The following is a 23806-nucleotide window of genomic DNA, read 5'->3' on the forward strand; positions in this document are numbered from 1 at the left end:
AAAAATTCAGTGAAAGTTTATAGAATGGGTATAATGAATTGCAGTCATGATATCCTCTCCATTATAAAACCACATCTTCCTAACGTGAATAGCTAGTTATGTAGCCAAGTGTCTATTGAATCATGCCGCAATGCGAAAGTTTAAAAACAAACAGTAACGCTCTGGCTCAGAGGTCTCAGTATGGCAGCCGGTCTCCTATTCTCCACACATTTCTGAAGGATGCTCTCTCATTATATAAATACATTTGAGTGATATAACTGGGTCAGCTGAAGGCATCAGTAACGCTAGGAAGTGGATGGAAGGCTTCCATTTACTCTTACGGACAGTTACAGATTTCAACTTCGACAAATTTAACTACCATTGCTAAGGGACGAGTCTAGGAATTAAAGGGGAAATTGATTGACAGGTACATCTAGTCAGGCAGAGTCAGGAACACGTAAGTAGTTCCTTTGTCCAAGCCACCCCACAGGTAGGCAGAGGCCCCCATGGGCTTGTGGGCCAATACTGTCCCTGCCTGATCAGACCAGGCACAATACAGGTCCCGTTTTCCAGCAGCGGTGGGGTTAATGTATGCTGGAGCGGCCGATGTGCAGTCTGCCCAGAATTCCGTCCAGTTTTATTAGAAGTTTCGGAGAAGGAGGCTGCCTGCCAAGTGCTGGGGAGGAGGGGGCACCTCACAACGAGCAGCTACTGAACGCCGGAGCTACTCCACTCCCCACTCTCCAGGGGCTCAGGTCAGACGCTCAGCTTCTGCAGAGAGAGAGAGAGAGAGAGAGAGAGGGAAAGAAAGAAAGAGACAGCGCCAGCAGGCCATTCATTACCTGAACACAGCTGCAAAATCCATTGTGTGCTCACTGAATACTTCCTATCCAACCGGAGGCGGGGGATAGAGAGACAGCGCAAGAGACGCACTGAGATAACAGGCACGAGGGCAAGAGAGGACTGCTTGTATACCTGGAGTGCAGCAATATTTTTTTTGGGGGGGGGGGGGTAGAGTGAGTGTAAAAGTTTGTGACAGAGAAAAATCACACACAAGGGCAAGAGAGAGCAGGAGGAGAGAAAGACAGGAGAGACTGCAAGTGAAAGAGTGCAAGACAGAGAGGCTGACAGGAATCCAGGAGAGACAGGAGGAGGCGAGAATGAGGGAGAACTCTAAATTGATAATGGCCTCAATTCACTAAGCTTATCTCCTGTCTTTAATAACTTTTCTAGAGTGGTCACCATGGTGATGAAGGCATGTCGTATTCAGGAAACATTTTACCTCAGGCAAACCTAAAGTTAACTCTTCAATCCTTAAAATAACACATGCCCCTGCAGGATATAAGCACTGAAGTGAGATTTAAGGCCCATACACACGTCGGATTTCCGTGGACGGGTCGTTTGAACGTCCCGTCGTTCGCCCGCTAAATTGGGCGTGTGTACAGACTGTCGTTTGCTTGATAAGAGTGAGTTTGAGCGATCCGGCGGATCGCTCAAACTCACTCTTATCAAGCGAACGACAGTCTGTACACACGCCCGATTTAGCGGGCGAATGACGGGATGTTCAAACGAGCCGTCGTTCACGGAAATCCGACGTGTGTATGGGCCTTTAGTCTCGCTTCAGTGTCTCTTTAAAGACTGGCTGCTAATTAACTGCGTGTGAAAATAACTACAGAGGAGGTAACTTAAGGAATGAAGCGATAAGATAACTCTCTCACTGTGTGGAGGTAAGTTTTCTCTTGCCTTATCTCCAGCACGATCTTAGTGAATTGAGGCCAATGTCCACAGACTGCTTTATACTTCTATCCCACCTGAACACTATGCCCTCATATCTATTTTGCTTTCATAGTGCTAGTGTGCATCTTGGGCCTGCCAATAAAGCTCCGCTGGATTTAAATGTAAGGGATAAAGGAACAAGAGAGAAAGTAGAAAGAGGCTGAAAGGTTGAGGAAAGCATATGCAATTCACTTTTTTCTCCAAAGACGAAAGGGAGGGGGGAGGGCAAAGGGAGAGCCAGAGGGGTGGCAAAGGAAGAGCTGCGCCACGGGGAAGCAAAGGTAGAGAAACAGCAAGGCAAATGGAGAGATGGCAAGAGCACAAGAGGGGGGGGTGAGGGGGACAAGGCACGGGGGGCAAAGGAAGAGAAGACAAGGGAGGTGGGAGCAAAGAGAGAGACGCGGCAAGGGGGGGGGGGCAAAGGGAGAGATGGAAAGAGCGTAAGGGCGAGGGAGGGTGCGTGAGACAAGGCATGGGGGAGACACCAAGGGGAAGCAAAGGCAGATAAAACAAGGGGGCCAAAGGAGAGATGCCAAGAGCAGGAGGGGGTGGGGTTAGTGAGAAGAAATCAAGCAAGAGGGTGAAAGGAAAAAGCAAGAGAACAAGAAAAGGAGAGATGACAAGAGGGTAGCAGGGCAAGAAGGCAAAGTAGGAGAAGGAAAGTGACTCCTAGAAAACAAGCTCTAGGAGGCCACACAATACAATTTTTTTATATTTTCAATTCGAGAATTTTTTAGAAACATTTAATAAAACCTGACCAATGTAACACACACACATTCAGTTTTTCCCTAATTATGAAACTACAAGTTAGGGTGAAGAGAAACACAGACAATGGGAGCCCGAATGGTGCACTACGCCACAGGTAAAGTAATTGAAAAGAAAAGGATTAGGGTACTCACTAAGGAAGGGGCAACCAACCGCTGAAAGCAGGTGGAGGTCTAAAGACCGGACTCCACTCAGCTGTCTGGCTGGATGCAATTGCACTCTTGGGAAAAAACAAATAGTGTCGATGGTAAAAACCACTAGGTACAAACATACACAAGGGGGTAAAAATGCCCAGAAGTAAATAAAATAGAGTTATGAACAGCTAAAAATAGAGATGGCATACCTCAATAATGACAAGTTAATATATAAATTTGAACTTATCGATATTGAGGTAAGCCACCTCTATTTTTCTATTTTTATCCATATTTAACTCAGTTTTATTTAATTATGGGTGCCACTTATCCCCTTAGTTTTCATAATCCCCAATTATGAAAACTATGAAAAAACTGTTTGGATATATAAAGCAAGAAGCTGACACTCCATTCAAGTTTCATAAAAATTCTCAGAAGAAAAAAAATAATCAGGCACTCCCGAGCGACATATCACTAAACAAAAAAATTGATTTCACACTCAAAAAAAACCAAAACATTAAATAAATGACACGCCCCTCTCAGGATTCCCTGAGATCCAAAAATCATTTGAACGGTTCCTCCAGCCAGAGTAAAGTTTGAGAAAGGCTGGTCTAAGGATTAGGTCATCTAGCGATTTAAATCAATTGGGGTGCTTTAAGTTTACCTTGCCTTTAACCTCCCTAGCGTTCTGGACGAGCTAGGCTCGCTAGCTCGTCCAGAGACGCCGGAGGTCACTGCTCAGGCCCCGCTTGGCCGATTTGAATCATTTTTTTTTAAAACACGCAGCAAGCACTTTGCTTGCTGCGTGCCTTACCCGATCGCCGCCGCCCGCCGTCAATCTGCCGCGATGCAGGGCCCCCCCACGCGAGACCCCGTGCGCTGCCTGGCCAATCAGTGCCAGGCAGCGCTGAGGGGTGGATCGGGTCTTCCTGTGACGTCACGACGTCGCTGACGTCACGACGTGGGTCGCCATGGCGACGGGGGAAGCCCTCCAGGAAATCCCGTTCAGAACGGGATTTCCGGACGGGCCATTGCGCCGGCGGCGATCGGAGGGGTGGGAGGGATGCCGCAGGGAGGGGGGAATCATGTAGCTAGCGCTAGGCTAGCTACATGAAAAAGAAAAAAAAATATATGCAAAAAAACGTTCCCGCGGCCACAGGGCCGCGGGAATCAGAACGCCAGGCAGGTTAAAATGAGTTATCAGGGAAAATCTCCAAAATGAGCTTTACTCACCTTGGGCTTTCTCCAGCCCCTTGCATCCCACTGTCCCACGCCCTCTGCGCCGCCATCCCGGTCTCCGTGCACGGTGTGGAGGCGAACCCAGAGGTCGTCCGCACTGCGCCTGCACGAACCGCCGCTGTCAATCAAGCCCACGTTGTACGAGGCTTACTTCGCAGACGCAGTAGTTCTGCACCTGCGCAGTAAGCCACATACAATGTGGGCTTGATTGACAGCGGCGGTTGGGGCAGGCGCAGTGCGGACGACCCCGGGGTCTGCCTCCGCACCGTGCACGGAGACCGGGATGGCGGCGCAGAGCAGAGGACGTGGGACAGTGGGCTGGAGAAAGCCCAAGGTGAGTAAAGCTCATTTTTCAGGGAAAATTAAAAAAACAAACAAAAAAAAAAAAAAACAACAAGCTCTACTTACCTTGGGCTTCCTCCAGTCCTAACACCCTGTCCCTCGACGCACCTCCGCTCCCAGCTGGTGTCCCGGGTCCCCTACGCTGCAGAGGCCATGCAGACACAAGTACTGTGCAGAACGCTCCCAGCCACGGGAGAGCGACCGCACACTAGCGCAGACGACATCTGCAACGGAGGGGACACCGGCTGGGAGTGGAGCTTCAGTGAGGGACACATCAGCTGCAAGGGGCTGGAAGAAGACCCAGGTAAGTATATCTTGTTTTTTACTTCAGATGTGTCCTTTAAAGTATTTACCTAAATGTTATGTAATTTGCGTTACTAACATTATACATGCAACAAATGTGTTGCCCAACACAAGCAGTGCAGATGCTGCATATACAACACAAGCTGCGAAAATTAAGTAACATGACACATAATAAAAGTAACTGCACGTTAAGTTTACCAGGAATTAGTAAATATACCCCATGGTGTGAACTGGCGTGAGGTCACACAGATTATGGGCAGCCTGCTAGTGCGGTGTTTGCTTCCCTTGCAATCCACTTCCACTAACCACACACTTTGTCAAAGCAGCAACAACCAAAATCATATTCTGGCAGCGTTCCACTATCCACAATACGCTCACAGCACAAGTTATTATTTCAACTTCTATTATTCCTCTGATAAGAGGGTTAATCTTTCAAACTGGCCCGCTGCTTTCCTTTCCTCTCCAATATTCCTCTGCTTATGTTAGACATAAGCACCAGACAGCTTTTATGGTGTATTTATACAGTGCTGACCTTCTCTGCAGTGCTTTAGAGATATACATCAGTACAGTATCTAGCAAAAGTGAGCACACTTCTCACATTTTTATAGATATTATAACTTTAATGGGACAACACTACTCCATGATGAAGCTGGTGGATGTTGGAGACCTTGCACTCCACCTTCCATTAGAGGACGCCCCACATATGCTCACTTAGGTCTGGAGACAAGCGTAGCCAGTTCAGCACCTGTACCCCCAGTTTCTCTAGCAAGGCAGTGGTCATCTTGGAGGTGTGTTTTGATGTTATGTTGGAATAGTGCCCTGCAGCCCAGTTTCCGAAGGGAGAGGATCATGCTGTGTTTCAGTAGGGTCATAATGTTGGCATTCATGGACCCCTCAATGAACTTCAGCACCAGAGTGAGGGCAGCAGTCATGCAGTCCCAAACTATGACAATCTCACCACCAAGCTTTAATATAGGCAGGATACACTGGCCTCTGTACTCCGATCAGAGGGCACGCAGGCCGGTTACTTCTTCCTGCAGGAGTGCACGCGTACATGCTGCGACAACCCCTGCTTCGGACCTGTAGTTTGTTTTTGTTTTGTTTTTTTCCCAGTTTTTATTACATTCAGGAGCATAGCCAAAGCAGTATAGGGAATCCTAATGTCAACTACCAAGGTCAAGATCTCATGGACCTCTTTCCAAAAGGGTCGAATATGCTCACAGTCCCAAAGCATGTGGACGAAATGGGCATCAGAGGCTCCACATCTCCAACATGAGCCCTCCCTCAATCTACCCATCTTCATTAACCTGTGAGGTGTAAGATAAGTTCGATACAGGTAGCGAAGAGAGGTTAATTTAGGTTTGGCAGCAATCGGGGGTTGAGATGAAATGGGCAAGGGTATCAACCCAATCTTTATCTGTTAGATCCGGTATGTCTTCCCGCCACTTAAGGAGGAGGCGATTGGTTATGCTAGCTTCCCTGTCCATAAGAGTTGCATATATTTGTATCGTGATTCCTGTCAAACCTGAATGAGCTCAAAGAAGCTCTAAGGGGTGGGATCGCACCACCAGAGATATGCTCGAAAATTGGGAGTTGAACGCGTATCAGAGTTGCATAAACCTGAAAAACATGAAATTAGGTAAAGAAAAAAGTCTTGAGGTTGTTAAATTGCAAGAGTGTGTTGTCTGTGGTGATATCTCTTAATTTAACAATTCCCCTGTCAGCCCAGACAGATGCGTCAGGGACAGTAAGAACCTCCTTAAATCTGGGGGTTATTCCACAAAGGAGTATGTGGTGACCACTGACCTTTAGCAGATACATGAGCCAGCAGTATCTCAGACTTTGATTACAGTAATCATAAAAGGAGTAAGGGATGGCAATGCTTTGGGCCCACAGAACGGTAGACTAGAGCAGGGCTTTTCAACCTGTGGTACGCGTACCACCAGTGGTACTTTGCTGTTGATCAGGTGGTACACACCAGGTTTGCCTGCCACTTGTCCTGGTCCCATCTTGCATCCACAAAGTTCAGCTCCCCTTCGCTCACCCCTCGCTGTGCTTCTCTGCGGCATACTTTAGACCTCAGATCAGTGGTGGAGACAGCCAGGCAAACGGTGCACATTGATAGTGACATCACTGCTCACTTCCTGTATTTGAAGTATACATGCTGTCACTGTGCACCTTTCGCCTGGCTGTCTCTTCACTGTGGTCAGGTTACCGCTGATCTGAGTTCTGAACTGTTCTGCAGGGCAGAACAGCGAGGACCTCAGGGGGGATGTCTCAATGCTAAAGAGGCTTCCCCATTCCTCCTAAGTAGAGGGGATCCAGTGATAGGACCCCCTGAAGATCTCCTTGCCAGCATGCCTGCATGAGCAGTAGTGGCTCTCCGCACGGATTTAGGTGGAAACAGACAAGCCCGATCGGGTCCACTCTACTGCGCAGGTGCACGGGTGGTACTTGAACATTTTCAGGTGATAAAAGTGGTACAATTAGTGAAAGGATTGAAAAGCCCTGGACTAGAGAACGCCATAAAGGATCCCTCAATGGCTGCCTCAAGTACTGCTTGTAGCTTTTTTTTTTTTTAGAAGAACGGAGACAGACACCAAGATACGGGAGGCGCTGTAAACCTATGCTCTACCATGGAGGCTGGCTATCACATGTTCCGTCCTAGAAGGATAATTTGTACAAACTGACACTGCAGTATGTTTAACTAAAGGTGTGTGTGCAGGTTACCGAACACACAAGTGCACCCAGACATCTTCCCAGATCACAGCACACAGTTTGTTAATAAAGCAATTATAATTTCCAACGTAACTGTCAAACAGCGAGTCATTTCATATACAGGTGTGATGACCATGTTCCGGGACCAATTGGTACTGTGGGTAACAGGTAATAAAAGAAACAATGGTCAAATCTGAGATTAAAGAGAACCCGAGGTGGGGTTCTAAGAATGAAATCTGCGCTTAGAGGCTGGGTCTGCTTATATTGCCCAGCTTCTGTTGCTATTTCAATCCCCCCTAAGTTCCCCCTGCGCTCCATTCTCCCCCATAAATCACAGCCATACTGCGCATGCGCATTAGAGCCCGGAGGACGTCTGATGACGTCAAGAGCGCCGGAGTGGGACGCAGAAGTTCCGGGCCTTGGAGCGCAGAAGAGCCCGACCTGGCAGCCGGCCTGGCCAGGTCGGGTCGGCCACCGGAGACCACCGGGAGCCTGCGGAGAGGCGGCGAGGGCACCTCCTGCCTGCCACGGGCTGGAGGAAGCCCCAGGTAAGTGGAATTTGATTTTTATTTTTTACCCACCCTCCCTGAACCTTCCCTTTAAAACGCCGAAAAAGCCCTCTGGTGTGAAAGGGCCCTGAGCGCAGATTTCATACTTAGAACCCCACCTCGGGTTCTCTTTAAGGTTTCAGACACAGCTAAATCCTTACTGGCTGCAAACTTTAAAGTACTAATACATTCACAAATGTACACAACCCCAATTCACAAATGTACACATTGAGGGAGATTGCCAAGGAACAGTTACCATGAGTATTAGCATTATACAACTGCACACCCAATGAGTGAATGAGCCAACATCTATAAATTGCTTTTCTCCTTTTCAACAAAGCATATGAGCAACTAAAGACAGCCGCAGACACTAAGGTCCGGTTGAGACAGACACTTGGGGGGCGGTAAATGCGTTGCTTCTGGTGGGGAGCGATGTTTCTAACCAGGGTTCCTAGATTAGATCCCACTATGCTACCTGCAGCATCCAGGATCGTCACTAGCAGAAAAGCATTTGGCGTCAGCTAAGTGAGTTGCAACTGTGGCTGCTCCATGATTCCCGTGTGGTCTGAGCCTTACAGTGCATTAGTAAGCTACCCAGGTGGTGTGTGGGGGTGTAGGGGGGTGTGTGTGGGGGTGAGTGTGGTTTGTGTGGTTTGGTGTTGTGTATATAAAAGTCCATACACACATTCAATTTTTATTTGCAGATGACTCGCCAATCTTACCATTGAGAGCATACCTACACAATCTGCTCAGAGTATTCAAAATCTGTTGGCCCTCACACTACATGGCACTGGTAAAATTGGCCAGTCATCTGCAGATTGAAATTGGATGTGTATACAGAGCCTTGGGCTGGTTTCACACTGCACTGGTGGTGCGGCAACCGTGCCGTCTAAAACAGGCCTTCCAGAAATACCCGTCTGGCATTGGGCCAAGCAAGAATTGATGCATGTTGGTGGTCACTTTCTGCTTTCAGGGTTTGCGGAAGTGCACGGAAGCAAATTGTAAAAATACACTTTCATGCATGCGCACCACAACGTCTCGCCGGCGATATATCCAAAACTCGACGAAGCCGCGCGGTAATGTAGTTCCGACCTGCGACGGGGGTGCAGCAAAACCTCACTTCTGTCGTAACGTGGCAGTATGAAAGTCTCAATAGACTTTCAGTGCCCAACGGTGGGGTGCGGTAAATATACAGCACCGCCCCGGTGTGAAAGGGCCGTGTGTGTGTGTGTGTGTGTGTGTGTGTGTGTGTGTGTGTGTGTGTGTGTGTGTGTGTGTGTGTGTGTGTGTGTGTGTGTGTGTGTGTGTGTGTGTGTGTGTGTGTGTGTGTGTGTGTGTGTGTGTGTGTGTGTGTGTGTGTGTGTGTGTGTGTGTGTGTGTGTGTTGAACCCCAGTTATAATCTGCCACTCCTTTAGTAATCTAGGGTGAGTATTCTGGGGGAGGTTAATGAACCTACCAGTATGTTTTGGGGAAGTGGAAGAAAGTGGGAGTGCCTACAGGAAAATCAGGTAAACATGGGAAAACCATACAAGCTTAATCCAGATAGTGTTGAGGCTAAAAACTGAACTGACACTAACACTTTGAGGTGAGACTGCTGGCAATTATGCCACTGCGCAGCCTACGATAAAGATCAACTAAAACTTTCCTTTAAAGGAGAACTGTAGTGAGAGGTATATGGATGCTGCCATATTTATTTCCTTTTAAGCAGGGCTGTGGAGTCGGAGTTATTTTGGGTGCCTGGAGTCTGAGTCGGGAAAAAAATGCACCGACTCCTAATGAATTTGTAACTGTAATTAAAATAGAAAATATGATCAAATTTTCTATTTCTCAGATAATAGTCATTAAAAATAATGTATATATACAGTAATAGCTGTGCTCAGTCCACAAAAATGAAATAAACCAATAAAAATTAGTTACTTGTGCTGCTTCAATAAAGCAGTCCCCGTATTTTTAAAGTCAGATATACATATCTGATTGTGACTGTACAGTATATATGATGTGTACACAGGAATCTTTTATATATACTAAATAACATCTATGCTGTAAGAATAAAGCCTGATGTGTAGCTGTGTCACTAATAGAGATGGTCAATGAGATGGAAATAATTCTGCATTGATGCTGGTTTATGCAAATGTATGCACTCTCTTTGCTCATGAAATCAAATAATTTGATATGTTGTTAAAATTTGGTTTGGTGACTACAAATTAAAGGGTACCTGAGATGGATGAAAAGAAGAGTGTTATACATACCTGGGGCTTCTTCTAAGCCCCTTCAGGCTAATCAGTCCCTCACTGTCCTCCTTCACCACCTGGATCTTTTGCTATGAGTCCCGGTAATTCAGCCAGTCAGAGCAGTCTGGCTACGTGCCGCTTCCACAGCCAGGAGCATTCTGCACCTGCGCAAAAGTGCTGCGCAGGTGTAGTACGCCCCTGGCGGCGGAGTGTGTGCATGCGCACTACACCAGACTGGCTCAAGTACCTGGACTCATAGCAGAAGATCCAGGTGACGAAGGAGGACAGCGAGGGACTGATTAGCCTGAAGGCGGCTGGAGGAAGCCCCAGGTATGTATAAACATTTAATTTCATCTGTCTCAGGTTTACTTTGGTACACAGTAGTACTATACTCTACATATGCACTCTCCACAGAGCTGCAGGGAATCCACTGAGAATGTTGTGCACATTGAACAGAGAGGTGTTGTCTAACACCCATAAACCTTGTTCAGATTGTGCATGACGAGTACCTGCACATCCCTCTTACATGTACCCACACTTACATTGCCTAGGGCCTGATAGATGTTCTTTGTTCCGGTCTGTACCTTTTACAAGTACTCTTACCAAGGACTAGTTTTAGTCTAAAGGGAATAAATAAAGTAGTCAACATATCCTTCTCACTTCAGTTGTCTTGTAAAATTCCTAAGCGTTGGCAGTTAAGAGACGAATTTCACGTTACATACTGTTAAACAACAAAATTGTAATATGCAAATTAGAGGAGTTGGAGTCGGTGGAATCCTAAACTGAGGAGTCGGAAGATTTTTGGATCGACTCCACAGCCCTGCTGATCTATTTGGCTGAAGTAGTGGCTGAATCACACCAGAAACAAGCATGCAGCTAATCTTGTCATATCTGTCAAAATTGTCAGAAAAACCTGATCTGCTGCATGTTTGTTCAGGTTCTATGGCTGAAAGTATTACAGGCAGAGGATCAGCAGGATAGCCAGGTAACTGGTATAGCTTAAATGGAAATACATATGGCAGCCTCCATACAACCACTCTCTACAGTTCTCCTTTAAAGGCCAATGCCAATCAAAACAGTCTTCAAATGCTGCATTCTTATATACTTGACTGGGGCTCCAGGATGCAGATGTTATCAATATCTACATACAGAGCAAATAATTGGGAGTGTTCAAATGTGACTGCGCCACGTAGCGGGAGGGGGAAGCAACTACAACTGGAAATCTTCCCACTGTAGGATGAGAGGACAATTGTGGGAAATTGACAGCATGCCAGAAGGGGACAGAGATACAAACTGCTGCAAGAAAATCTCACTATTGTGGGATGGTAGACAAGAACTCTTAGGACATGTACCCACAAGTCAATATTCACCTCCAATCAATAAACTATATTATCAAAGTGACTGGACTCTCCACCGACTGGCAGTTAATTCTTCTGATAACTCATTGCAAAAGACCAATCACCAGTCATTTGCCAGCCGCAGTGCAATACGATTGGCAGTAAACATCGATCAACCCTTTACACGCCAAACTGTGGATGTGCTAATTGTTAGAGGTTCATTTACCTTAAACTCCAGTATATTAAAACAACCACAAGATGTCACAGCATGTAAAACGTGATGGCAATCTTTATAGGATTGTCATTTCCTGTATTCACTCCTTGTTCTCTCGGTTTTCCTTCAGTAAAGAGTTTTAACTGGTTATACTGGGTACCTATCTACATGCAAAGAACACTCTGCTCTAACACTAATGACCAAGCAACATAGTGTGCCAAAAGAAGGGAACTCACTGGAAAAAAATACCACAAGGTAGAGCGGACATAACAATGGAAATGTTTATTTGGCCTCTGTCTTAACAGCTGAGCAATCAACTGGGATGAACAACTGCCTGACAGGCTGGTAAGGGATATGCCCAGTGTATGCGGCGCTGCTAGAATGAGACGGTCAGAACAAAAGTCTGCAATTAAATCTTACCAATGGCGTCTTCCAGGGAGACAAAAAAGGCTAACACCCGAAATGCGCGCCATTTAAACGTGAACTTCAAAATCTAGTTAGGAACAGAAAAGTTCTTATAACTCTAAATTTCTGCACAGCTAATTTTGAGTTTGAAATGCAAAGACAATTTACTTTTCTTTGCTGCACACTAGTGAGAAGCACGAATTCTGCATAATCATATTTTTTCATAATTAACAGTTATGATGCACAATTTTTGAAAAAAATAAATTTATCTTGTTCGTAACCATTATCAGGAACTACAATGTTGAGTGGTTAATAGCAGAGCCTCCATACATCCTATCACCAGCAAAATTGCTACATATATTAGGGAATAGTGGGAACAAGTAAAAAAAACTTTTTTTCACCAAAAAGACCTTGGTAGCTATTGAGAAAAGGGATTTTAAAATCAAAGGAAAAATGTTTTTTTACTTGGTAAAATTACATTTTGCTGAAAATTCCCGAATTTACAAACTATTTTTCCGTAAAGTAAGCAGCAATTTGGGTGGGGGGGTTTGCTATTAACTGTTAAAGTCGGCATGAAATAATGCACAATTACAAATGAATTACACAAAATAAATTGAATTTCCAAATGGCAATTATGTGTGGCCGTAATCGCAAAATTATATGCAAATTTTGCATAATCATAATTGTCAGATTAAATTGGTTAATAGTCCACCTCCCTCTTTAGAATTATAGATGTGGATCCCAGTAGAGATGGTTAATACGATGTGTATTAATGTATTGTATGTAGCTTAGAATTAGGCCAATCAAATGCACATCTGTGGACACAACAGGAATATAAAACTTACCTCTTCGTCGGAAGAGTCCTCTACGTACTCCTCTCCCCGTTCTGTCGGCAGGCTCACCTTCTTCTCTTTGCCCTACAATAGGAAGACAAACTGTGAGAGCGCTCCCTACTGCTAGGACACATCAATATCACCTGACCTGTCCACACACATTAACACAAGTCACAGAACACACTGTGAGCACACACACTACTGCTAGGACACACTGTAAAGAGCGCAAACTACTGCTAGGACACATCAGTATCGGCTGACCTGTCCACACTTTAACTCATAAGTCACAGGAGGACACACTGTTAGACACACACTATTGCTAGGACAAATCAGTATCACCTGACCTGTCCACACATATTAAAGCGGACCTGAACTCAAAACTCCTTTCTGCTCTAAAAGAAAAGCAACAGCATAATAACCTTAAAAGAAAAAAAATTTCTTTGTTACAGCGGATACAAATCCTGCAATAAATCTGCAGTGTGTCTACTTCCTGCTTTCATGGAAGCAGATATAGGGTTAACATCCTCTATGTACAAATTAGCTGTCCTGCCATGGCATCCAGCTAACACAGCTGAGAGATCAAATTACAGTTGTAATTATTCACAGATGAAGTGGTAATAGACAAGTTTAACTCTAAATACATACTGGGTGCATTTCTTAAATAAAAAAAAAAAAAAATAGCTTTTAACCATTTAAGGACCGCAGTGATTGAAATCTATGCCCTGTTTTGGTGGGCTTTTGGCTTGCAGGGCGTAGATTTCAATCACTGTCCGCAGCGCGCATCCGCCGTCTCCGCTGCTACCCACCGATCGCGGCGCTCAAACCCGCCGTCTCTCGCCGCATCTCACAGGCTCTGCCTGTCTCTATGACGGCAGAGTCATGTGAGCCGGTCAGGAGCCGATTTCATTGGCTCCTGACCTTGTCTATCAATGTAAGCTGTTCCCATTGGCTTACATTGAAAAACAGGGTCAGGAGCCAATGAAAGCGGCTCCTGACTGGCTCACATGACTCTGCCGTCATAGAGACAAGCAGAGTCTATGTCCTGGGGGTCCCGGCGAGCGGTGATTGCGATGGGTATGTGCTGCGATTCGTCAGGATTCTGTCGGGATTGGACCAGAGGTCTCTGGTCCTTAAGTGCCCAGAGACCGCTGGTCCTTAAGTGGTTACATTTAAAAAAAAAATTAATTTAAAAAAAAATGGCAGCAGCAATCAGATCCCACCAACAGGAAGCTCTGTTGGTGGGAAGAAAAGGATGTATAATTTTGCCTGCTAAGTTGTATGGCCGAGCAATAAACTGTTACAGCTGTAGTGTGCTGAATTGTAAAAAAAATGGCTTGGTCACTAGAGGGGTATAAACCTGTGGTCCTCAAAAGGTTAAAAGGGAACCAAAGGTGAGTGGGATATGGAGGCTGACATTTCTTTCCTTTTAAGCAATGCAAGTTGGCTGGCTGGCCCACTGTGTGTCTTAAGGCTAGTACACACTAGCAATTTTGATTGACCAATGATTGCTCAATTTTACCACCTCCATGTAGTATGACCATTTACCTATATAATCTGCATAGAATTGAAAATCTGTTTGGCCCTCATACTACATGGAGGTGGTAAAATTGAGCAATCATTGGTCAATCAAAATTGCTAGTGTGTACTAGCCTTAACACTTTTAGCCATACACCTGGAACAAGCATGCACATCAGGTGCTCTGACTCTACTGACAATCAGAAAGTACTGCAGCCAAGGAGATCAGCAGAACTGCCAAGCAACTTGTATTGATCAGAAGAAAATAAATATGGCAGCCTTTTATATCAGTCTCACCTCAGGTTCCCTTTAACCTTCTTAAAGGTATGGACGAGCTCAGCTCGTCCATTACCGCCGGAGGGCGCCGCTCAGGCCCCGCTGGGCCGATTGGCTTAATTTTTTCTTCGCCGCCGATGCATGATTTTAAAAAAAAAATAAAAAATAATAGAACGCCAGGGCGGTTAAACAATTACAGTCTTGGAAGCATGGGTTGCTATCACTATAGGTGCACTTGCACTTATAGATGGGCAACCGATGTGGCCAAAAGATAAATCAAAGAATCTGATCAGAGAGAGATCTATTCGTTCCACACACTAGGCATAGATCGTGCTGAAATCTATGGAACAGAAGCATTGCATTGCTCAATCGTCCTCAGGAAGCAATCTCAGCATTCTGTGGAAGTTTTTTTCATTTGGAATGTGCATTCTGATGCATGTGTCACCTGCTGGCATCTGACTGACGGCTATGGGATAAAGTGGTGCACGTTGTCAGTCTTTTAAAGTGGACCTGAACTCAGAACTCCTCTGTGCTCTAAAAGTTTTACAGCAGCATAATAAACTTTAAACAAAAAGAAAATAAAAATATTTTGTTACAGCTGATACAAATCCTAAAATAAATCTGCAGTTTTTTTCTACTTCCTGATTCATGGAAGCAGACATTGTTTACAGCCCGTGCTTTCAAACGGGCTTCTCTGCTTATCTGCCATAGGCAGTCATGTGACACAGGGGAGAGATCAAATTACAACTAGTGATTAGACAAATGACAGAGAATTACACAGGCTTAACTCTTTAAAGGGACTCAGAGCTGTGTCGGGAACTAGGTCTCGTCAGTTACGTCAGTCGTGGCCAGCTACGCAGAAGTGCGCTCTTTGCGTATCTCTCCAGCAGCTGCTGGAGAGATACGTAGAGGGTGCTCTTCTCTTACACCAGACTGGCTCCGACTAACGGAAGTGCAGGGACCCAGTTCCTGAAGCTGCGGGCAGCGGAGGACGGTGGCGTGGGAGCGATCGGAGCTGATGGGACTGGAGGAAGCCCCAGGTATGTATAAAATCTTTGTCATTTTACAGCTCTGGTACACTTTAAAGAGACACTGAAGCGAAATAAAAAATATGATATTATGATTTGTATGTGTAGTACAGCTAAGAAATAAAACATTAAGATCAGATACATCAGTCTAATTGTTTCCAGTACAGGAAGAGTTAAGAAACTCCAGTTGTTATCTCTATGCAAACAAGCCATTAACTCTCTGACTTAAGGTGGCCATACACTGGCCCGATTCCCGGCCGTTTCGACAGCAGATTCGATCCTGGGATCGAATCTGCTGCCAATCGTTCGCGGTAAACGCCGCCGACGATCCGATTTCCTCCCGAAATCGGATCGGTCCGTCGATCGCGCCGTGCGGGAAATTACCCTCGATCGCCCGCGGGTAAAGTGCGCGTCGCTAGCAGCGGCCGATCCGATGAAAAATACATTACCTGATGCGGGCTCCCGGGCGTCTTCTCCGCATCTTCTCAGCGCTGCACCCGCTCCATCCCGGCGCTTCCTGGGTCACTGCAGTGACCCAGGAAGTTCAAATAGAGGGCGCTCTATTTGAACTTCCTGGTCACGGAGTGACCCAGGAAGCGCCGAGATGGAGCAAGAACAGAGCGGTGCAGCGTGGAGAAGATGCCCGGGAGCCAGCGTCAGGTAATGTATGCGCGGGGGGAGGACAGGCGGCAGGAGCAGCTGAACAGATTGTGATCGGTTTCAGGCTGAAATCGATTCACAATCTGTTCGCAGTAAAGGCAGCCATACGATCCCTATCTGATCAGATTCGATCAGATAGGGATCTGTCAGCTGGTCGATCTGATGGCACATCGACCAGTGTATGGCTGCCTTAAGTTTAGTGGAGAGGGCTGTTATCTGACTTATTATCTCAACTGTTTTCTTTTTCTCTGCTAGAGGAGAGGTCATTAGTGCACAGACTGCTCTGAAAGACTCATTTTGAATGCTGAATGTTGTGTAATCTGCACATATTATAGAATGATGCAATGTTAGAAAAAACACTATATACCTGAAAATAAAAATATGAGAATATTTTCTTTGCTGCTAATCTTCTGGTAATTATTCATCGTACACAACCAATTCACTATATCATATATTTTTTTTCGCTTCAGTGTCTCTTTAAATACATCCCGGGTGCATTTCTGTTTTGTTTTCCTTGTATCCTCTCACTTTAAAGGGGAACTGTAACCAAGGGGGGTTGGATACTATCTGTACTTACAAAGTGATTTGTAGAACAATTTCAATTCATTACCTTCTTTTCACCTTCATCTGCAGAATCGTCATCTTCTGTGGCCTCGCTGCTGTCACTTCCTGAATCCTCCAGGCCAGAAAACTCACTCTCTTCACTATCAGTCCCATCTGCACCCTCTCCACCACTGCCATCTCCATCCACCTCACCGATCAGAGGCTCCTCCTGCAGAAGGGAGGTCAACAGTCACTACTGACACACAGCAGATGAAAGTGGCACAGAGAAAATTGTGATCCTAGTTAAACTTGATGGATAGATGTATTTTTTTCAACCAAACAAATGATATGACTAGGAAATGTAGAAGTAAAAAGACAAGAGGATGAAGGTACTGTAAGATGGGTTGTTTTTCTGGGGCAATAACAGTAAACCATGGTGACACTACTTTAAAGCACAACTGGAATATGATATAAATAAAAAAAAAAATTGGAAAAAAATAAACCTCTGAGACACCAATCAATCACCTCCTGTCACTCCCTAGCACACCTACCCATCAGATCAGGCCCTAATTTGCCCCGTGTGGGCTCCTGATCACTCGGCCAAACCCTCAGATCCCCCTCAGACCCCCTTCCGATCACCTCCCCAGTGCATTGTTTGCATCTATTTTCCCCTCTAACCACCCATCAATCACCTCCTGTCACCCCCCTAGCACTCCTATCCATCAGATCAGGCCCAATACAACCTGTCATCTAAAAGGCCACCCTGCTTATGACCGGTTCCACAAAATTCGCCCCCTCATAGACCACCTGTCATCAAAATTTGCAGATGCTTATACCCCTGAACAGTCATTTTGAGACATTTGGTTTCCAGACTACTCTCAGTTTTGGGCCCGTAAAATATTAGCCAATAGGCCAAATTTGCAAAGCCAGATTTGTCAGGTTCACTTGGTTGATGCACACATTTTCTCTCTGTTCTAATTAGCATTGCATTTCTTTTCTTTGGAGGCAAGTGGTGAATGGCTTGTTTTAAGAGGTGAGAGCCCTGGAGCGGGCTATTTGCGCCTGTCCTCCCGTAATGTGTCACGCCCAGGTCATGCGCATATAGCAGAACGCAATGGACGTTAAGGTAAGTGCCTGTTTTTAATCTTGGGAGGTGTGTGCGGGCGGCTCTTCCCAGCGCTGGCCACGCTGGGGAGATCGCCTGCAACCCACAGCCTCCACCTCCGGGGTGCTGCTGTGTGGGTTCCAGGTGGTGAGAGAGCCTGGGACCCCTGCGGCCCCCCGGTTGTATGGGGGCAATGGGAAGCCTCCTCGTGGCGCCCCTGGATAGTGCTATGTAGCATGAACTAATTCCCGCAGGGCGATTGTTTTGCGGTTTTTGACCCTGCATATTTAGGCATGCGAAAGCAAATGCATATTTGCATGAGCAATGTCTCGTGATTAGCCAATAGGCCAAATTTGCAAAGCCAGATTTGTCAGGTTCACTTGGTTGATGCACACATTTTCTCTCTGTTGTAATGGGCCCGTAAAATGCCAAGGCAGTATAGGAACCCCACAAGTGACCCCATTTTAGAAAAAAAAGACGCCCCAAGGTATTCTGTTAGGTGTATGACGAGTTCATAGAAGATTTTATTTTTTGTCAAAAGTTAGCGGAAATTGATTTTTATTGTTTTTTTTCACAAAGTGTCATTTTTCACTAACTTGTGACAAAAAATAAAATCTTCTATGAACTCGCCATACACCTAACGGAATACCTTGGGGTGTCTTCTTTCTAAAATGTGGTCACTTGTGGGGTTCCTATACTGCCCTGGCATTTTAGGGGCCCTAAACCGTGAGGAGTAGTCTAGAAAACAAATGCCTCCGCCGGGCGGATCGCTCAGAAACAGCCGTATCAGTCTGACGACAGAGCGTACACACGCCGGACTGTCGCTGGCACGCCCACCCAGCGGGAGGCAACGACGGACCCGTCGTTGCCTAAAGTCCGGCGTGTGTACGGACCTTAAGCAGCAAAGAAAATATTCTCATATTTTTATTTTCAGGTATATAGTGGTTTTTCTAACATTGCATCATCCTATAATATGTGCAGATTACACAACACTCAGCATTCAAAATGAGTCTTTCAGAGCAGTCTGTGAAGTAATGAACTCTCCTCTAGCAGAGGAAAAGTAAACAGTTCAATTACAGTTGAGATAACAAAAGTCAGATAACAGCCCTCTCCAGGACCAAGTTAGTCCGAGAGCTTAATGGCTTGTTTGCATAGAGATAACAACTGGAGTTTCTCAACTCTTCCTGTACTGGAAACAATTACACTGATGTATCTGATCTTAATGTTTTTTTTTCTTAGCTGTGCTACACATACAAATCATAATATCATAATTTTTTTTTCGCTTCAGTGTCTCTTTAAAAGTAAATTAATATGGCAGCATTCCTCTCTCACTACAAGAACACTTTCTAGGAAACCCCATGGGTTAAGAATTGATTAGGAACTACAATTGTAATCTACACCTTCTTCTTCACCCTGTTTATAACCAGTATTCCTACGGTTATTTTTAAGAATCTGCCCTCGCTACGTGTGCCCCCTCCCCTCGAGGCAAGTAAGCAGAAGTTGTCATTGGCATGCACAGCAATGCTTCCATGCTGTGCATAAACAACTGCCTTTTAGTAAAAGATCCGAGAAAAGGAAGAATGTCTGTAAGGGCTTGTATAACTGTCCCTTCAGAAAAGTACAAACTTGATAAAATACTTGAGCACTATTCAACCACTCCATTCACATCGCCACCTGTCCGGCCTGCGGACGAGAGATAACGGCGCTGAAGACTTGGGCGCAGGATTCAGCCGGTATATGGCTGATCCTGCTATCGCACAAGTTCCGGCCGTATTAAATACTATTTCCCCTCCAGGCCGCCATGGATAGTGGGGAATGAAATAATCCAGCAATTGCTAGAGGCCCAATTATTATGTTTTAAAAGTAACTTCAACTCCGTCTTCGGACGGCGCTGAAGTTACTCCCTGCGCCTGCCATAGCCGTAATTCCTATTACGGCCTATGGTGGCATCGGCTGCGCCCAAATCTCCAGCGCTGTTCGTCCGGCCTTCACTCATCTCGAAAATGTGTCAGAAGCGTCACAGAAGCATGGGGCTCCCCCATTGCATTATAAAAAATAAAAAAAAAATCACCTGGAATCCTACCCAGCAATTCCACCATGAACGAATGAGAATTTTACCTGCTGAAGCAGGATACCGATTGTCTTTTTTGCAAACAAACTAATGGGGTGCCCCATGCTTCTGCTGGGCTCTGATCTGCTTCGGCCCACATGGCGGGTGTCAGCATAGCAAAACCGAAACCAATGGGAAGATGAATTGGTGCTCTGCATGCGGCAACCAACCTAATGGTAACAGACACCGTCCGTCATAGGCTTCCATTGCGACCGATTTGATGCTCAATTGTAAAATGCTTGCAGAAAAATGCAGCAGATTGGGATTTTGCATTTGCAGTCCATGGGAATTGCGTTCTGACTGACCGTGTGAATGCATCCTATTAACCTCCTGAGCGGTATGGACGAGCTCACCTCGTCCATCACCGCCGGAGGCTGCCGCTCAGGCCCTGCTGGGCCGACTTTCTTCAAATAAAAAGCAGCACACGCAGCCGGCACTTTGCCTGCCGCGTGTGCTGCCTGATCGCCGCCGCTCTGCGGCGATCCGCCGCGAGCAGCGGCGAAAGAGGGTCCCCCCAGCCGCCTGAGCCCAGTGTAGCCGGAACAGAAAGTTCCGGCCAGCGTTAAGGGCTGGATCGGAGGCGGCTGACGTCAGGACGTCGGCTGACGTCCATGACGTCACTCCGCTCGTCGCTATGGCGACGATCTAAGCAAAACAAGGAAGGCAGCTCATTGCGGCCTTCCTTGTTTATTCTGGGCGCCGGAGGCGATCGGAAGAACGCCTCCGGAGCGCCCTCTAGTGGGCTTTCATGCAGCCAACTTTCAGTTGGCTGCATGAAATAGTTTTTTTTTAATTAAAAAAAAACCCTTCCGCAGCCTCCCTGGCGATCTCAATAGAACGCCGGGGAGGTTAATAACACCACACACGTTAACAGTCCCATTTTTTGTTTTTCTGCATTCTAGAACACACTGCATTTTTTTTTAATGTAGTGTAAGGGTCCTTTTACACTTACAGAGAACCCGAGGTGGGTTGTAAGAATGCTATCAGCACACAGAGGCTCTCTCTAATGCATTGTTATGCAGTTTTTCCATAGCAATGCATTGTGAAAAAGCTTGCAGTTAAAACATGTATAGTGAGAACTGATCCATAGGAAAACATGGACATTACTATGAAAATCAATTTTCGTTATAACTGAGAGCAACTGATTAAGTGTGAAGAGGCCCTAACACAAGCATTCACTTCAAGACGAACCCCAAATCCAGATGTTTGAAAAAGTGTCAGAACCACCCTGGTGTTTTTGTATGCATTGCCACAGGAAGTCGTTATGGCAAACTCTATACCTGCATTTAAAGGGGGCTTAGATGCGTTCCTTGCGTTGAAAGACATCCATGGCTACAATTACTAGGTAATGCCTAATAATGTTGATCCAGGGATTTTATCTGATTGCCATCTGGAGTCGGGAAGGAATTTTTCCCTTTAGGGGCTAATTGGACCATGCCTTGTGGGTTTTTTCGCCTTCCTCTGGATCAACAGGGGTATGTGGGGGACGGGCTGGAGTTTTGTACTGGTTGAACTCGATGGACGTATGTCTTTTTACAACCAAAATAACTATGTAACTATGTAACTACTTTTTAACTGCCTGTGAGCGTTTACTGCATTTCCTCTTATGACAGAAAGTAAAAGATCTCATAGATTGTAACTACATGCCCCTCTGCCTGGTGCCACCAGTAGATCAATACTGTCATTGCATGGTCTCTTTTTACATTCTAAGGTCTCACCACAGTCAGGGAAAGTAAGGCTAGGTTTACACTGGGGTGTACCATGTAAAACAGCCTCATAGTTGAGGGTAAAGTCCTTCATGTGCAATAAGAGTCATACAGCACATAAAAGCATGATTCTGTGCAAATGGAAACACACGTTTTCCAATACTGCACCAGCATGTTTTGCGTTATTCTGACAGATGCCATTGCACAGGCGCCAATGTGAACGTACCATTACAATATAATCACATAGTGTTTGTCAGGTGATTATATTGCCCAATGCACTGTATATGCAAAAGTAGCCTAAGAAATAGAGAAGGATGGGCTGACAATGCTTTAGCTCTAACTGGCAAAGCACAACAACGCCTCTACTTTCTGAGAAAACTAAGGAGCGCTAACCTCCCACAGAAGCTGCTGGTTAATTTCTACAGATGCACTATAGAAAGCGTTCTGACCAATTGCATGACGGCCTGGTACAACAGCTGCACGAAGCCTACTAGAGAAGCCCTGCAGCGAGTTGTTAAAACAGCAGAAGCCATTATTGGCACTGAACTACCATCACTGGAACTTTTGTATAATACTCGCAGCTTGAGAAGGGCCAAAAACATTATCAAAGACAACACTCACCCTGGAAATGCCTTGTTTGAGCTCCTTCCATCAGGTAAACATTTTAGATCAACCCGCACACACACAAACAGACTGAAAGACAGCTTTTTCCCATCCGCCATAAACTTGATAACTCTGAATCCTCTCTGAAATAATTAACACTGTGTACAAATTGTTTAAACATCTGTAATACTTGGCATACTTGTATACTTTCTTCTCTTCCTTGTTACTATCACTATGTTCCCTATAGAAATCGTATCATTAACAGACAACATTAACGTATCATTAACAGACAACTCAAGGAAGGATTTGTCAACTCCTGTTAAAGCAGTAGGATCAGCCATACTATGGCTATCATTCATGAACAGGCTGTCGGTAAAGAGAATCAGTGCGGGAAAACACCGCTGGCGGATTTTTAGACTTCTGGGTGGGCATTCATAAAAAAGTATCCAGTTGCGGTAGCAGTGCGGAGATTCCCCGAACTAGGTTGGCGGTAGGCAGGCGGAGACACGGAAGCTGCCGAGTTGATACATTTCTCCGTGTTCCGCTCTGCTGCAGCTCCCTGGGAGGTCTGTGTGTCTCCATTCATTTACATTGGTATCGCCACATCAGAGGGAGCGGAACTTCCCGACCTCACACCGCTTGCGGTGATCTTTATGAATGAACATTTTCCTACATTTGTACCGATAATCAATGCACAAGGCGGTGATTTATCACTCTGCTCGGTAGTGTCATTTTTCCATGCGGAAAGAGGCTTTATGAATGTTGACTTTGCCGAGTGGTCGGTAAAGTCAGCTGTTTTAAGCATTTCCGCATGCGGAAATGCTTTATGAATGATAGCCTATGCCAGGGAAAAAAAACACATATGTAGATTAATCCTTTATCTACTTATATAACATGTATTGTACTGTCCACGTTTTTATTTCAGTGAATTTTATACTGTATAGTAAAAGAAGAGAATTCTGTTCCTGGTGGGAACCATGTCTTTTGCCCACAGTTTGAGGCTAAATACTGATGTCATTTCTTCCCTTAACTTTTTTTTTCTTTTCTCCTCCAATGTCTGAGTCACCGCAGCCTTGCTTGTAAACACAAGTGAGCAGCGGATCATGTTTCAGCTAAGCAGGGTAATAAAGGGAATAGGAGGAATATAATAGATAAAAAGTACAGAGCAGTGCTTTTCAGCGCTGCTAGATTTGGGCGCAGTCGGCGCCACCATAGACTATAATGGCAATCACTTCTACAGCGGCACTCAGTGAGTAACGTCGGCTCCATCAGAAGCAAAGCCGAAGTTGCATAAAAAACACAATAATTCAGCTTCCAGCAGTCGCTGGAAGCCAAATTACATCATTCCCCACTATCCATGGAGGCCTGGATGGGGAATAGTAATTAACACGGCCCGGACTTGTGCAGCAGCAGGATCAGCCATATACTGGCTGTATCC

At 45.6% G+C, this 23806-nt stretch overlaps 1 protein-coding gene across 3 annotated transcripts in view; it reads right to left on the bottom strand.

Annotated features, from left to right (window-relative positions):
* The window catches only part of BOP1 (BOP1 ribosomal biogenesis factor), an 84987-nt gene that overhangs the window by 60437 nt on the left and 744 nt on the right, over positions 1-23806 (bottom strand). For 2 of the 3 annotated variants that reach the window (XM_068237844.1, XM_068237845.1), the window contains exons 2-3: positions 16912-17073; positions 12835-12906 (exon numbers count right to left, since the gene is read on the bottom strand). In XM_068237844.1, the coding sequence (XP_068093945.1) occupies positions 12835-12906; positions 16912-17073 (234 nt within the window). The remainder of the gene's footprint in view (positions 1-12834; positions 12907-16911; positions 17074-23806) is intronic. The other variant, XM_068237846.1, reaches the window with a different exon arrangement.

This window comes from Hyperolius riggenbachi, chromosome 5 (genome assembly GCF_040937935.1).
Source record: "Hyperolius riggenbachi isolate aHypRig1 chromosome 5, aHypRig1.pri, whole genome shotgun sequence".
Classification (NCBI taxonomy): Eukaryota; Metazoa; Chordata; class Amphibia; order Anura; family Hyperoliidae; genus Hyperolius; species Hyperolius riggenbachi.